General features: G+C 33.3%; 1 protein-coding gene across 1 annotated transcript; it reads left to right on the top strand.

Moving 5' to 3' along the window:
• The first annotated feature begins 9,408 nt into the window (after positions 1-9,408).
• LOC125195501 (transcription factor ILI3-like) lies at positions 9,409-9,966 on the top strand. The gene is made up of 2 exons (XM_048093644.1): positions 9,409-9,567; positions 9,772-9,966. Exons 1-2 carry the CDS (start codon positions 9,478-9,480, stop codon positions 9,964-9,966), a joined length of 285 nt encoding a protein of 94 aa, XP_047949601.1. The 5' UTR covers positions 9,409-9,477.
• Positions 9,967-18,338: the final 8,372 nt, after the last annotated feature.

Genomic DNA, 18,338 nt, shown 5'->3' with positions numbered 1-18,338 from the left:
CTTACAATTATCTATTCTAAATTTCTATGGATGCATAAGAACATATAGGACATGGAGTATAAAGAAACGACAACTATGTCGAAATGAGATGAAATTGACAAGATGATTGCGCATGAGACATCATTCAAGGGAAAAAAACATAATTTCATTAATATTTATGGATATTTTTTAAAATTCTGTGATATTATTTTTATAGGCATTGGTTATTCTAGAATTATGTACTCCACTTTTTAAAATTTGTATCTAGATTTTGCTCTATAAAGATCTACATATTTTATTAGGGAGTATATTCTAGAGAATTCTATATCTAGATAGTTATACTCCGTACTAAAATAGAGGAGCATTAGGGCGCCTCCTTAATTAGAGTAACAACATACTTCCAATCTCGTGTTGCCACGTGACACAAAACATGTAATATTGTGAACACTAAAATGCAATATACATTTGTGAAGCTGTAGATGGATTTCTGTAGATTGCATATTAGTTATAGGCGGATTGCATTTTATATTGTTGAAATTTTGCATTTTAGTTATAGGCGAATTGCAAATACTCAAAACTATTACTTCTTCCGTCCCATAATAGATGACACACTTGGATAATGGCATGGGATTTGAAGAGATGTTGTGTTATGTGTTAAGTGGAGAGAGAAAACAGTATATTTTTATTAATGTGAGAGAGAACTTTTTCGATAAAAGAAAATGTGACATCTTTCGAGAACAAGCTAAAAATGAAAGTGTGACATCTATTATGAGACGAAATTTAGTACATGAATAGCCATCACAAAAGGCATAAAGAGAAAATTATAAAAGATCCAAAATCCTATTTAATGTGCAATAATTAATAATATTCAATAGCTAAGACTACAAAGGAGAAAATGAATAACGTTACATGCAAAAAAATTATTCCGTTTAAGCTATAAATTGATAAACTATCAGATCATCAAATACTTGCACAATTTATCAAATAACAGTTAAAATAAACTATCAGTTTATAAATTATCATCTAGCATTTCGTATAAATTGTAAACACATTATATGTAAAATATAATATATATTTTAATGTATATAGTACTTTTTTTAATATCAGCACTTTATTTAAATTTTTGGTTCTGCCTATGTTAATATGTGACCAAAAACTTTTTGTGCAAATGCACGGGATGACGTGACTAATTATATTGTCGCAATTTAGCAACACTTTCTCACAAATTAACATAATCGTGAACTGTGTTCAACTCAAAAGTTTATATATTTGTAGTAATCAAATTATGAAAAGTAAATAATCAACAGTCAATTAATTCAATCTGAATAAAACCATTAATACAGTTACATATATCAATAATCATACAAGTATATATGTCACTAAAACAATTACATATATCAACAATCATATATTATAATTTAAATAATACCCTAAATGACAAATTTATTGAATGTCACGAGATTTAATACTTTTATACTTTAGCAATCATATTATGAAAAGTATATATGTCACTAATACAATAACATATATCAATAGTCATATATGTATATATGTCACTAATACAATAACATATATCAATAGTCATATATGTATATATGTCACTAATACAATAACATATATCAATAATCATATATGTATATATGTCACTATACAATTACATATATCAACAATCGTATAATATAATTTAAATAATACTCTAGCAATCTCATTCAAAACTACAATTTTCTTGAATGTCACGAGATTTTAATGCTTTAATGCGGCTCCAATCCCACTATATAACCCCCTCATTATATACCATTTTCTTATCTCATCTAACAACAAACTCCATACTTTCTTCTTCCTCCTTCTCACTGCCACAACTATATTGACAATTATAAAACACTTTTTTCTTAAGGATGTCGGGGGGAAGAGTCACAGACGAGGAGTTCAGGGCATTCCTCAACAATCTGAATCAAATCGTACCTCGCGGCATCAGAAGACAGGTATATCTCCCGACATGCATGTACGCACGAGGCACTAGTATCGTGCACCTACGTGTACAACTTCATGAAATTAGCTCATGAAAACAAAACTAAATTTGATAAATGTATATATATTGAATAAAATGCATGCATGCATCTTTGTGTGTTTCAACTTTTAATAATACTAATTGTTTTGAAATTTAAATATAATTTAATTAATTACAGCATCCAGCTGAGGCTGCTGCTCAGTTTGAAGATTTAAATGCGAGGCTAATGGATTTACTGAGGAGTTTGGATCCAAATGATCCTCGAGCAGCTCAACTTAGGGCATTTTTACAAAGAAATTAATTATATAGGATTTGTGGTTTTTAATTATTGTAACAGTGTGATCGTATAATAAGCTCATTTCCGGGTTTTCTTTGTCGGTTCTTTCCCGGATCACATAAGAGAGTTGAACCGCATAGGGTTTCTTTTAGTTTTTTTATTTAAACTCTTGTTACATTTTTATTACCATAATAAGAAAATATATTTACTCAAATCTCTCTATCATATGTCTCATGATCTTCATCTTCTTCCCTAAAATCTCGTTCCATATTACTCTCTTCGTTCACCATTAATTGGCACAGATTGATCCGACACGAATTTTATGAAGTGTAGGGGAAAATGGGTAAATCTTGTTCCCTTTTATCGGTTATGTATTTATTTATTTCAGGTTAAAAATTAAAAAATGGTATTCTAAATTGGAAAAATAAATATAATCTACTCCTATTACATAATTGATCATTCAACTAAAATTTGAAAATCAATAAAATTATATTAGGTGAATCAATCATGCAATAGATTAAATATATAGCTGTTTATAATAGCAATAGCATGAGTTTTATTTATTACTCTAGAAACAATATATTATTACTCTAGGTAGACATTATTTATTTACAACTTATACTATTAGAATTAACAATTTTATACTCTGTGGACCCAACTATCCCCATTATAAACATCGTTTTCTTAAATTACGTGGTAAAAATAACACCCCACTTTTGACAGGACGGAAGGAGTACTAATAATGTAGACCACATGCACCATCTAACTTCCCAACTTTTTCTCAGCTATTTTATTAATGGTGTATTAAAACTCCTGTAGTTGCAATATTTGTTATTTTTAAAAGGACGAAGATAGTAATAATAGTACCATGTATATAGTATATTGCATTTTTTTTCTTTATTTTTCCGTTAAAGGGATCAATATTAGTTCATTTCCATCCCGTAGTGACTCAAATCTCTAAGTACCAATTAAATTGCACTCCATCGTCATCGTAGACTCGTAGTATCATGCATGTGTGTTTCAACTTTGTATAATACATGTTTGGAAATTAAGCAGGCGGATTTATGTAATTTATTTAATAATTATTCAATTCAGGAAATTAAAGTGTAAAGAAGGCGGTTGAAAAAATTATCGACGAACTCAAACAAGTCAACGAATGTTTAGCAAATGAGAGAATATTATTCAATCTGAATCTGATGAATCATCAACAGCTGTTGAGGGATTACTTCGGTGGTGATTGTGTACTACTATTAATTACGATTATTTTCCGTATTTTCTTTTTCAGTTCTTTCCCGATGTAAGAGAATTGAATAGGGGTGGGTCGATACGATATATCGTATCGAAAACGTTGTATCGTGTATCGTATCGAAAATATCGATATGAAAGAATTTCATATCGTTATCGTATTGAAAGTTTCGATATATCGAATTTCGATATATCGAACTTTCGATATAAAAAAATTTCATATCGTTATTGTATCGATATTTCGATATATCGTACCGAAATTCGATATATCGTTAAATATCGATATATATCGATATACCGAAAATTTTCGATATATATCGTATTTTCGATATAAAACGATATATCGTGATATAAGGAAATTCATATCGTTATCGTATTGAAAACTTACGATACGATGTCGTATCGTATCGAAAATTACGATATGTCGAAAATTCGATAATTTTTCGATATTTTTCAATACGATACGAGCGATATATCATTTTTTCGGTATTTTTTCCCAGCCCTAGAATTGAACCACAGAGGTTTTTTTTTTTTAATTTTCTATTGAAACTCATGTTATCCATTATTATGGTAGTAAGAAAACATATCTAATAAAATCTATGTCTCATTCTTCTTGCCTTTCTCTCTTTAAGGATTGCATCTTCTTCACTTGTACTTCTAAACCTTGTCTTAGCGTTAATTTTAGAGCACGTAATACAATGAATAAATGGAACGCATGTTTAACAAGATAAATATTACAACTATAATTGCAAGACTACAACTTCGTGTTTAGAAAATAGAGTGTGAAAAACACGGAGGAAAGAATGTGATCATTTGTTTTTCAACATGAAAATGTTACATAGTGTTCTTTTATAAGTTAAATGAAGAGATAAAATAAAGTACGAAAGAGGAAAAAATAGAGATAATTCAGTAACAATGATAATACTACTCCCTCTGTCAACCATTTAAAGAGTGATTTTGATTCATTACGAATTTTAAGAAATTGCTTGGCATTGTGAAACATTAAAGAAAGAAAGTAAGTGGAATGTTATAACCATTTTTAATATACAAATCCCACGTTCCACTAACTTATTTTATTAGTATTATAATATATTGTGAGTATAAAAGTTAGTTGGATGTGAGATCAATATACCATAAGTGAAAAAAGTAAATAATTCATTAAAAGGTGGAAAATTCAAAATGGCAAAATGGTTCTTTAAATAGTGGACAGAGGGAGCATTTAAGTGTACTACACTCAATTGTGGTATATTTTACATTTAAGGGTAGAATGGTCCAAAAATAGTAAATACACTCAATTGTGGTATATTTTACACTCAATTGTTATTTTATTATATTAAATTAGTAAATACTCCATCCGTCCCGAATAATTCGTCCCAGTTTTCCATTTCGGTCCGTCCCACGTAATTTGTCCTATTTCACTTTTACCATTTTTGGTAGTGGACCCCATATTCCACTTACTCATTTCTACTCACATTTTATTATAAAACTAATATATAAAGGTAGGACTCATATTCCACTAACTTTTTCAACCCACTTTTCATTACAATTCTTAAAATCCATGCCCAGTCAAAGTGACCCGAATTATCCGGGACGGAGAGAGTACTTTTTTCATTCGAGAGTAGTTGAGTCATGCTCTTTCTCGGAATGTCCCAAAAATAGTTGAGTCGTCTCCTTTTTTTGGCAAACACTTCATTCTCACCTATACTTTACTCTTTCTTCATCTTTGATACTTTATTTTTTCTTCTTTAACTTTTAACACACCTTCTCAAGTGCCTTGTTATGGAGAGAGTACAGTAACTTTCTTATTCTTTTAGACTAAATCCAAAATTGGTTCATTACATTTGATAAAAAAAAACTTTGGTCCTACACATAAGTGTCTTAGCTTATGATCTTATATAATATTCCCTATGTCTCAAGGTAGTTTAATATCTCATTTCCTTTCTTTTGATGAAACTTTTTTTATCATACTTTAATATCTCTTTTCCTCTCTGATAGTACTTTATTTCATTGTTTCACTTGGATTTTACATGGTTTTAGAGGGTATTTTTACTTGGTTTTGATCACATATTGTGTACTGACATGGTTATAGCTACTTCTCTATTATGTTGGTATTTTGACCATTTTGTTTTGTGAAGAATGTGTAGAAAAATGTACAAAATATGTGGATGTGCAGCAGCTTTGGTTCAAGACAGTTTTTCTGGAGATTTTGAAGTTCAATTTGCACATAATGCATACCATTATCTTTGTCTTCGAAAGAGCTTCGCGTGGATATTTTAAACGTCTCAATCGGAGTTAAGTAGAAGTAGTTATGGCCGTTTTACCAAGACTGCGTGGAGCAGTGATATAGCTGGCGACCCGCCAGGTTTGCATGCAAATGAACCAGGCGACCCGCCAGCAAAACCCGAGTGAAACGCCGTAGGTATCTGGCGACTCGCCAGCTTCGACGCACACCCAACCTGGTGACCCGCCAGCTTCATCCGACAGTTTATTTCACGCCCAAAGTCAACCCTAGGTATAAATATGCCTAGGAAACACCTCCAAACACAACTTACACGCCTCCTACCCTAAAAATGCCACTTTTTTCTCCTAGAAAGAAGACAAGAACGAGCAGAGGATGAGTATTCATCGCGAGATTGAAGACGAGACCTCTAATCCGCCCAATCCAATTCCAGGAGTTCATCTTTTAGTTTTATTCTTGTTCAAACAATGTTTATGAATATTTCTTTGAATATTGCTTTAACTTTTGTGTTGAAAATGAGTAGCTAAATTCTCCGTAGAGTTCTACGGGGGAGATACAATGATTCTTATGTTTAATTGACTTCCTTTTTCTATGCCTTGGCTCATGTGGTTATTTTGACTTCTCTTGTGCTTATACATTTATTTGAGTGATCACCTTATAAATGCATGTGGATTTTACTACAATACTCGGGAGATGAGTAGTTTAATTTGAAAGAAGAGAAGTTGACGTCTTTGCCAATATAATCGACAGATTTGAGCCGTTGAATGAAGCTAAGTATCTTAGGAGCTTTTAGGAGTTGTTACCTTAGTTCTAGGAAGGACACTTCGGTTCTAGGTAGCAATCTACAAATTATATGCTTTGAGAAAAGATATAGTTTACCTTAGTGATAGCTTAATAACCCTTGAGACCCTTTGTTGGCATAGTTTGAAAATTAGTTGAGCATATGATAGTTGTTATCGATCCTGTAGGATTCTACATTCCTCATTCTTGATCTACATCCGTTTTCTTATTTGCTTTTAGTTCTCTAGTTGTTTTTAATTGTTTTTACCTTGCTTTTAAGTGGATTTAGAAAACCAAAACTTTCTGATTCATCTAGATAGTAGTTGAGGTTGGTTCGTGATAATTAGGTTGATACTGTCTCTGTGGATACGATACTCTTTGCTTACTATTTACTACATTAGCCCCGTATACTTGCGAGTATACTTGTGTTAAAAATAAGTTGAGTTATTCGTCTCCTACTTTAATTTCCTTATTTTAATACTCCCTCATTCTTGAGTGGCATAAGAATTTTAGGAGGAATCTTTAGGTGGAATAAGTAGAGATAAAAAATGGAAGAGAGTTGAGAGAGAGATTTATTTCCAAATATTGAAAGTGGACATTTTGAGTGGGACAAACTAAAAGGGAAAGGTGAACATCTTGAATACGACCGGGCCAGCCATAATAACCCAACAATTCGAACAAGCTGACTCCAAAAGCCCAATTTCTATTCAGGTTGCCATTTACGGCCCTAACCCTATATTCTTTTACTGGGTTGTTTGGGCCAATCTACGAGTTTTGGACTAGATTGACACCCCTAATTGTAATATGTGATTAATAAATATATATCCACTTTAGTATTTCATAGTCGGCACGTTTTATTTAGTTAAATAAAGGTAAATTATTGTATCAATTACAAAGTTCGATTAATTTGTAGCCATCACAACAGGCACAAAGAGAAAACTATAAAAGATCCAAAATCCTATTTAATGTGCAATAATATTCAATAGATAAGACTACAAAGGAGAAAATGAATAACGTTACATGCAAAATAATTGTTCCGTTTAAACTATAAATTGATAAACTATCAGATCATCAAATACTTGCACAATTTATCAAATGGAGTAACAGTTTAAATAAACTATCAGTTTATAAATTATCATCTAGCGTCTAGCGATCGTATAAATTGTAAACACATTATATGTAAAATATAATATTTTAATGTATACAGTACTTTTTTTAACATCAGCACTTTATTTAAATTTTTGGTTCTGCCTATGTTAATATGTGACCAAAAAAATTTTGTGCAAATGCACGGGATCAGGTGACTAATTATATTGTCGCAATTTAGCAACACTTTCTCACAAATTAACATAATCGTGAACTGTGTTCAACTCAATTGTTTATATATTAGTAATCAAATTATGAAAAGTAAATAATCAACAGTCAATTAATTCAATCTGCATATATTAATAATCATACAAGTATATATGTCACTAAAACAATTACATATGTATCAACAAGGGTGTGTAAAATGACAACATCTCTTAAAGTGACACTGTGACACCACGCTAGACTGCAATATTATAAACGCTAGACTGCAATGTCTAACGTATTGGATATTGTAGGCGGGAAAAATTGCAGTCTAGCGTATTGGATATTGCAGCCCGCGAAAATGTACCTTTGACCATTTTTTATGATTGCCACATGGCAGCTGATTATTCGTCCATGTGTACAAATGATTGGCTAGGAATTGTGGTATGGTGTTACCTTAAGAGTTGTTGTCATTTTAACACAAACCTATATCAACAATCATATATTATAATTTAGGGATGTAATCAATTGCTAACTAATTACCAATCCAAAAATGAGACCAATTTTCAACTATTAGATTAGAAGATCTTGTGGTTAATATAATGTCAAGTGTAATATATTTTAAATTTAAATAATTATTAATTAAATTAAAAGGGTATTAATGTCAAATCCTATATGTAGTAATTATAACTAACTACTTTCTCTCTCCTCAAAATCATCTCAAATCTTTAAATTTACGTAACTATCTCAATTTAAATTATTTTTTCGCAAAAAATATATCAAATTAAAGATCTTAATTGCATATGTTCCGACGATGTTCGGGTGATGAAATTTGATAAATTATATTTCAATTTTCGTACATGTTGATAAACAGCTTTTATCAACAAATGCAAAAAAAATCTCAATATATTGTAGGCAAAATCTCAATATTATATATGTCCAATCTCAATAAAAATGTGTTGATATTTTTTTGTCCTTGTATTGATATTCTAATGTCATATTGTTATATTTGTAATACACAATGTTGATATAAAAAAACACCCACGAAAATTATCATATGATAACATAATGACGATATTACGCTTTTGTTGATATTTTGTCTACTATTTATTGAGATTTGTGAGCTTTAATCTCATCCACTCATTTTAAAATCCAAGGGTGGAGATTTAGTCTTGATTTTGGATTAGGGTGCTATAAACATTAGAACAGGACCCATTTAATTTAAATAATTATCTCGCAATCTCATTCAAAATGACAAATTTATTGAATGTCACGAGATTTTAATACTTCTATACTTTAGTAATCATATTACGAAAAGTATATAATCAACAGCCAATTAATTCAATTTGAATAAAATCACTAATACAATTACATATATCATTACTCATATATGTATATATGTCACAAATACAATTACATATATCAACAATCGTATAACATAATTTAAATAATACTCTCGCGATCTCATTCAAAACTACAAATTTCTTGAATGTCACGAGATTTCAATACTTTAATGCGGATCCAATCCCACTATATAACCCCCTCACTGCATACCATTTTCTTATCTCATCTAACAACAAACTCCATACCTTCTTCTTCCTCCTTCTCACTGCCACAACTATATTTACAATTATAAAACACTTTTTTCTTATATTAAGGATGTCGGGGAGAAGAGTGATCACAGAGCAGGAGTTGCGTGCAATCCTCAACAATCTGAGGCAATTCTTGCCTGACGGCAACAGAATACAGGTGCATCTCCCGACATGCATGTACGCACGAGACACTAGTATCGTGCGCCTGTGTGTACAACTTCATGAAATTAGCTCATGAAAACAAAACTAAATTTGATAAATCTGCATATATTGAATAAAATGCATGCATGCATCTTTGTGTGTTTCAACTTTTAATAATACTAATTGTTTTGAAATTTGAATATAATTTAATTAATTGCAGGATCCAGTTAGGGTCCTTGACGCTACTACCAGTCACATCACAAATTTGCGCAGTGAGGTTGGAGATTTGAGTGTCAGGATATCGGAGTTACTGAGGACTGGAGATTCGAGGGAGAGGCTATCGGAGTTACTGAGGACGTTGGATCCAAATGATCCTCTAGTACCTGTAATTAGGGCATTATTACGAAGAAATTAATTATATAGGATTTGTGGTTTTTAATTATTGTAACAGTGTGATCGTATAATAAGCTCCTTTTCGGGTTTTCTTTGTCGGTTCTTTCCCGGATCACATAAGAGAGTTGAACCGCATAGGGTTTCTTTTAGTTTTTTTTTTTATTTAAACTCTTGTTACATTTTTATTACCATAATAAGAAAATATATTTACTCAAATCTCTCTATCATATGTCTCATGATCTTCATCTTCTTCCCTAAAATCTCATTCCATATTACTCTTTTCGTCCACCATTAATTGGCATAGATTGACCCGACACGAATTTTATGAAATGTAGGGGGAAATGAGTAAATCTTGTACCCTTTTATCGGTTTTGTATTTATTTATTTCAGGTTAAAAATTAAAAAATGATATTCTACATTGGAACAATAAATATAATCTACTCCTATAACATAATTGATCATTCAATTAAAATTTGAAAATCAATAAAATTATATTAGGTGAATAAATCATGGAATAGATTAAATATATGGCAGTTAATAATAGCAATAGCATGACTTTTGGCCCTTCGGTTGGGTTGGATGTAATTGTTATTGCCTTTTTTAAGTGTGTTAATGGCTAGAACTGTAGTCTTACAATGAGTTTTTTTAATTATTTTATTTTCGTTGTAAAGTTTGTTTATTTTTATTATTTTCGTTGTAAATTTCGTTCTGTTGTATCGTGCTTTTTTCATTTGGTTGCCGCATATTCACTCTCAAGTTTCTTCTCATATTTCTAACAAGATGAGGATTGTTTTAAAAAGCATATAGATAGGTTATTATAAATACTCAAAAGAAGTTTTATTTTTTGTGAATCAAGTTAAATAGGAGTATGACAATTGTAACTTGTAAAAGTATTTTAAGTTTATAAACTACTTTTCCATGATACGGATAATGAAAAATTTATCATCCAATAAGAATAACCTAGTGACATAAAAATTAGAAAACATATAAAGACCTACTAAAATAAAAAGAAGTAACTATAGGGAACTATGCCTTATATTTTAATGATTAAACATTGTGAATTCCCATGGCTCTGAATGAAAGGAAGCTTGGGGTAAAAAGAATAATGTTGTGAGAATAAGAGGCAAATCTTTGAAGAAGACCACGTGTCGCAAGAGCTTTAGTACATTTAGAGTAGATAAATAGTCGATCATCAACACAAGTCTCCATTTACCAAAACTTTGAGCGGGCAAACAATTCCAAAGACTGGTGGAGAAACTTTGAGTTTGTGGAACACATATTGCCTTACCACATTTCGTTCATCTTCGTACTTGTTCATCCACCAAATAACTACTTTATTTAATATTTAATATAATGTTCAGTTAAATCAGTGAAAAAATTAAATGTATTACATATAATATTTCGCAATATTAGTGACAAAGTTGTTGAATAAAAATTGCACAAATAATTTTATGTATGCCGAGCACATTTATATTGCTTGCAATATTCTGAGCACATATTTGGTGCTTGCAAGTATTGGTAATAAATAAAATGTTGTTGATTAAAGTGCACAAGTATTTTTTTATGTAGTTCCTAGCACATATTTGGTGCTCGCTATTGACTAATGATATTTTTTAATTTAATATTTTTATCCGACCACACATATAGTGCTCGGTTAAATCAGTGAAAAATTAATATGCGTTGCACATATTTCGCCATTCATAGTGACAAAATTGTTGAATAAAGTGCACGAGTATTTTTTTGTATGCCAAGCACAGTTAGGGTGGTCTCTCTTTTCCGAGCACCCGTTTGGTGCTCGCATCTAATGGTGAAAAAAAATTCATAAGGCCAAGCACTTTCGGTGTGCCATAGTTTCCTATCTAAATTGCCAAGCAGAGCATGTTGAGAAACTCCTTCATAGACTGAGAAACTTTAAAAGATTATAAAAAATATTCATGAGACTAATTAAACACTAAACTAAACCATAACTCGCAATAGCCTTAATCTAGAAAATGTTTTAACAACAACTATCTAAATTAAATCTAGTGACAACAACAATGAGATTATAAATCAAGACTTAAACTAAATCTAAAACAAACATAAAAATTGCTTTGACTAAAGCTTAAACCGAAAACAGCTATACAAATATTGTGAACATCAAAGAAATAAACATTGAATATCAAAATAATAAGAATAACAGAAAGTATTAAAGACTATGCATAAGCACCAACAAACATAGCAAAATCTCGTAGACATTCAGCCAAAAAGTGATGTGCATACCATTGGTCAACCAAATAATCAGCTCGAGACTAACGCTATTAATTTCATTCACATAAACAATAGAACCAGAAACATTATATATCAACCAACATATAACAATAGACTCAGATCCTGCCCAAACAAGGAAAGGAGTGTAAAAATAAGAGTGTCACTCTTAGTGAACTGACGAATATGTTTGACCAAGTGTGAAATGTGGATATTAACACTCTCTGCAAAATCTATGGAGAAATTAACCAAATGTGTGTGAGAGAGTGTGTGTCTCTGTGTGTGTCTGAGAGAGTGAGAGAGGCAGGGGAGGGGGAAGAGAGCAAAATCTGCTTCGACGATCGCTTGAGGTGGAACAACCTAAAATCAAATAGTAATCACGATTCGTGTGATGTTGGATACAACCTGAAATCAAACAATGTGTGTGTGTGTGTGAGAGAGAGAGAGAGAGAGAGTGAGTATGTGCGTGTGTGTCTGAAAATAAAACCAAAGAATGGAAACTTCTGATTCGAGCCTCCGACGACATGAGAGAGAGAGTGTGTGTGTGTGTGTGTTAGTGTGTGTGTTTGAAAATAAAACCAAAGAATGGTAACCTCTGATTCGAGCCTCCGACGACATGAGAGAGAGTGTTAGAGTGTGTGTATCTGAAAATAAAACCAAAGTATGAAATCCTCTGATTCGAGCCTCCGACGACATGAGAGAGAGAGTGTTAGTGTGTATGTGTGTCTGAGAGAGCGAGATAGGCAAGGGAGGGGGAAGAGAGCAAAACCTACTTCGACGATCGTGTGTCACGATTCGTGTGAGGTTAGATACAACCTGAAATCAAACAATGTGTATGTGTGTGTGTGTGAGCAGGGACGGAGCCAGGAATTCCATACAGATGGGGCAAAAATATATATAAAGCTATTTTAAAGAAGTAGAGAAGGGGCATATATAGAGATATTTCAAAAAAATTTAAAAACTAACAATCAAAATAGTATAAATGATTTTTTTCAGCTGGGGCAATTGCCCCTTGTGATGTCCATATAGATCCGTCCCTGTGTGTGAGTGTGAGTATGAGTATGTGCATGTGTGTCTGAAAATAAAACCAAAGAATGGAAACCTCTGATTCGAGCCTCCAACGACATGAGAGAGAGAGTGTGTGTGTTAGTGTGTATGTGTCTGAAAATAAAACCAATGAATGGAAACCAATGATTCGAGCCTCCGACGACATGAGATAGAGAGAGAGTGTGTTAGTGTGTGTATCTGAAAATAAAACCAAAGAATGGAAACATCTGATTCGAGCCTCCAACGACATGAGAGAGAGAGAGTGTTAGTGTGTTTGTGTGTGTGTCTGAGAGAGCGAGAGAGGCAGGGGAGGGGGAAGAGAGAAAAACCTGCTTCGACGATCGTGTGAGGTGGAACAACCTGAAATCAAACAGTAATCACGATTCGTGGCAATTTGTGTGTGTGTGTGAGAGAGAGTATGAGTATGTGCATGTGTCTGAAAATAAAACAACGGAAACCTCTGATTTGAGCCTCCGGCGACATGAGAGAGAGTGTTAGTGTGTGTGTGTGCGTCTGAAAATAAAACTAATGAATGGAAACCTCTGATTCGAGCCTCCGACGACATGAGAGAGAGGGAGAGAGAGAGAGTTCAGTGTGTGTGTGTCTGAAAATAAAACCAAAGAATGGAAACCTCTGATTCGAGCCTCCGACGACATGATAGAGAGAGTGTTAGTGTGTGTATGTGTCTAAAAATAAAAACAAATAATGGAAACCTCTGATTCGAGCCTCCGACGACATGAGAGAGAGTGTGTTGGTGTGTGTGTGTCTGAGAGAACAACCTGAAATCAAACAGTAATCACGATTCGTGTGAAATCAAACAATGTGTGTGTGTGAGAGAGAGAGAGAGAGTTCAGTGTGTGTGTGTGTCTGAAAATAAAACCAATGGATGGAAACCTCTGATTCGAGCCTCCGACGACATGAGAGAGAGAGAGTGTGTGTGTGTTAGTGTGTGTGTGTGTTTGAAAATAAAACCAAAGAATGGAAACCTCTGATTCGAGCCTCCGACGACATAGGAGAGGACGACAAAGGAGAGAGTGCGTTAGTGTGTGTGTATCTGAAAATAAAACCAAAGAACAAATAAAATTAAGTAGTGTCAGACTTCTATTATTATCATCAAAACACAACTAAAGCAAACCCATATATTTTACTCAAACTCTTACTATTATGTTTCTTGTCACTCCTTAATTAATTACTTTAATTACTAGTTTTCATTTATAAGTGATCACATTGTGAAAACTTAATTTAAGTGAATTATCAAATTTTAAAATTAAAACTACTACTATTAATTTCTGGAATATAATACGCAATTATCAAAAAGATATTGAAACAAAAGTGCCAAATAACGTGTGAATTCATTTTCCCTTTCCGTCTTCTTCTTTCCTCCTCCTGACCCTCACCTGCAACTCCATTTTCGCATTTCAATTTTTCAAATTCTTCCCCTCAAATATTCAAACAACTCCCTCTCTCTATGAATTTGTCGTCACATACACATGACCACCAAGAACCGTGACTGCTCTCGTCCTGCTCCGGCATACCGTGGGGTCGACGGTGACTTCAAAGGGCGGCGCATCTGGATCAGCCACTAGGGGTAACTACGGCTGGGTTGTTGGTAAGTTCCTGCCGATACAGAACGTTGTTTATTAGCTAAGTTTTGGCATTATAATCTACAAGTTTAAGTCCACACATTCTGTTTCCTTTTACTATTGTCTTAAATTTCAGATAAGTTTTCTGAAATAAGGTATGCAAAATAAGCAATTGTGGAGAAACTGCTATGTGATCCTTAATCTGATACTTATATGTTGTTGGCTATGTGACTTTTGGTTGTTTTCCTTTCAAAATTGTATGAGTTTTGGCAGAGATTCAAGGTTAAATAAGTCCGAGGAACACTAATGGTGTTTAATCTAATAAACATGTAGCCAATAATCTTAATTGTGTAGTTTCAAGTACTGGAAGTCTGGAGAAGCATGTGAGTAACGATATCATGACTGAGTTTAATTCCAATTTGATGGAATGATAAGTTTGACCTGGGGGTGGGAATATTGGGCAATTGAGTTGTCTCATATGCGGGGAAGAAATCAAGATCGAACTATTTACTTCTTTCCCACGATTGAGGTTAGACTCTTTGACGATTCAGTGAATACTTAGTTAATGCTATAGCTACGGTTTGAATGAGCCATTAGCTACTTAAGATGTCTCGTCCAATGAGTTAGTTGGTTGTACAAAAGTTGAACTAAAAGAGTAATAAGAATTGAAAAGGGCAGAGGTAATAGAACGCCAAATATGTGGTGAGGGCCTCTCCAAGTCTCAAAAACGGATATCTGCAAGCAAAAAATTGAAGTTGTTCATAAAAAACCTATCATAAAAATGTTAAGACGGGAAAGGAAAACTTACGGCGTAGAGAAATTTAGCATGTCTGCTACATAGAAATCCATTAAAACTAAGAGCTGTGCAACCAATATATACATTGGCTACATCATCATAAAATTGTGGATTCTAGTCTTCACAATTCCATAAAAATGGTTGTCAAGTCTCCATTCAAAGAAGAGCCACCTCTCTGGAAACCTATGCCCAACCTATGCCTCAGAGCAACACCACCTCGAGTTTCATCCAAATTTAGCTCACTGGATGGGGTCTGCCTTCTCAGAAATGCAATGGCACTCCTCTCCCCAACCATACCTAGGCAAGAAACAAGATACTTGAAAAAACAGAATGCCGCGAAAGGTGGGTGGCAAACATGGACGACATCACAATAAAATGTCGCATCCTTTTCCAACAATGATATGAACTGTTTATCAAAATGTAATGACATCAATTGAAAAATTTACGGCTTGCATAGGATAAATTTGCCGCAACAACACAACAATCTTAAAGAAACTTTTAAAATATTTTGTCTCTACTTATTTGCTAAGTTTTTCCAATTATTACCCAATAATCTCTCAAATAAAAAGCTCATCAATCCCTCACGAGTCCAAACACATGTACACATCCCTCATCAATTTAATAAGTTATTCCAATCGTTAGTTTATTCAAAAAGCAAAATCCTATGCTCTTTAACCAGAATGCAAGAATTTCTCAAAACAGAAGCTTATCCATGATTCATGACTTCACACATCCCTCTTCAAGAAACCAAAATTTACTCCTAAGCATCCACTTCCAATATCATCATTTTCCTCCATCATAACCAACTACACTTACTCCAATCCGCCAAAACAATATACCTCTCTTGAAGAAACTAGATTCTCTATATGAATAGCTTTACACAAAAAAAAAAAAAAAAACAAAATTCCAGTAGACCTAATCCAACACATCCTCAAACATCATGGCTACTTGAAAACAAACAAGCCTGATATATATGTATTTATGTTATCTGGAACTAAACAAAAATTTACGACCATTAGATAAACTAAATCTAGAAAAATTACCGCTTCCATGGCATAAGTTGGAACGATCAGAATCACTACAATCAAGTATGTCTGCTCCTGAAACAATAGAAAAACATACACTATTCATTCATCAAACTAATAATGAAACATATATGCAACTAGGAGTAACAAACCATTGGCCTCATGAAGACGACTAAATGTCTTATGACAACGAACAACGACAGTATAAGAGCCACTGCCATGGCTGTCCCTGCAGTGGAAACCATCCATCCATCGACCGACGAAGTTACCGATTCACCTAAACATTGAAAACCATGAAAATTGAGTACTAAACTAAATCATAGTGAAAAGAACTTTTACTAGAAATTCCTTCATAGATTGTGAAACTTAAAAACTTAGTGGAAAGTGACGCATCCCGGTGGAAGTGACCCATCCCGATGGAAGTTACATGGCCAAAATAGGTCGGATTTTCTGGACAGTGCATTATTCGTAAAACGGCCAACTTCTTCTACTGGACTCCGGTGTGCAAGATCCACGCGAAGCTCTTTCGGAGATGAAGAGAATGATATGCATTAGGGGCTGATTGGACTTCAAAATCGCCAAGAAAATTTCCTCGGCTAAGGCTGTTGCACATCCACATATTTTGTACTCTCTCCGTCCTATAATAGATGGCATAGTTGGAGAATGACACGAAATTTAAGGAGATGTTGTTTTGTATGTTAGGTGGAGAGGGAAAATAGCTCATTTATATTAATGTGAGAGTAAAACTTTTTTTTTGATCCTTTTTTTATCATTTGTCAACAAACATGTTAAAATACCAAAATATAGAAATATAGCCACAATCATGTCGAACAATAGACAAAATATAATCAAAATCATCTAAGACTACGCTCCAAAACCATGCAAAATCCAAGTATATCAGACTCATTATTGTCTTCAATGTTAGAAACATTGCTCTAACATGTTCCTACTACTGTAGGGTAAGTTTATAAACCGAGAAAGGAAATAGAAGGCCAAGTATGGGTTTAAGGCCATTGCAGCTCTCCAAAATGGATAACTGCAAGAAAAAATTTGAAGTTGGTCATAAGCTTGAGTTTCACCCGGATTTAGTTCACTAGATAGGTTGCCTTCTAAAAATGCAATGGTACTTCTCTCCCAACCTGCAAGCATGAAAAATGTAAAGAAGATGGCGAAAACTATCTATGGAGGCTGCACTTAATATGTTGGTGCGCTTGAAAAAACAATGGGAACATACCTAGACAAGATACGAGACTCTTGAAAAAGCAGAACGTAGCAAAAGGTGGGTAGCAAATGTGGACTGCCTCACAATAAAACATGGCATCTCGATCCAACAATGATATTAATTGTTTATAAAAATGTAACGACATAAATTTTATAAAATAAAAAATTTACGACCATCTTGATTACAGAAATTAAATCTAGAAAAATTCACCGATTGCAGAGCATATGAACCATCAAAATCACCCCGATCAAGAATGCATGCTCCTAAAACAAAAGAAAAACATACAAACTATTCATCCATCAAACACTAACGAAACGTATATGCAGCTAAGTAAAATTTATTTGCACTAGGAGTAGCAAACCCTTGGCCTTGTGAACGCAGCTAATTGGTTTATGGTATGTAACAAAGACAATTCACATTGCCATTGATGTCCTTGCAGTGGAAGTCATCCATCGGCCGAACAGCGAAGACATCAGT

Source organism: Salvia hispanica, chromosome 6, assembly GCF_023119035.1.
Source record: "Salvia hispanica cultivar TCC Black 2014 chromosome 6, UniMelb_Shisp_WGS_1.0, whole genome shotgun sequence".
Classification (NCBI taxonomy): domain Eukaryota; kingdom Viridiplantae; phylum Streptophyta; class Magnoliopsida; order Lamiales; family Lamiaceae; genus Salvia; species Salvia hispanica.
The sequence above is the reverse complement of the archived record's forward strand: the minus strand, read 5'-3'. Positions and strand labels throughout refer to the sequence as shown.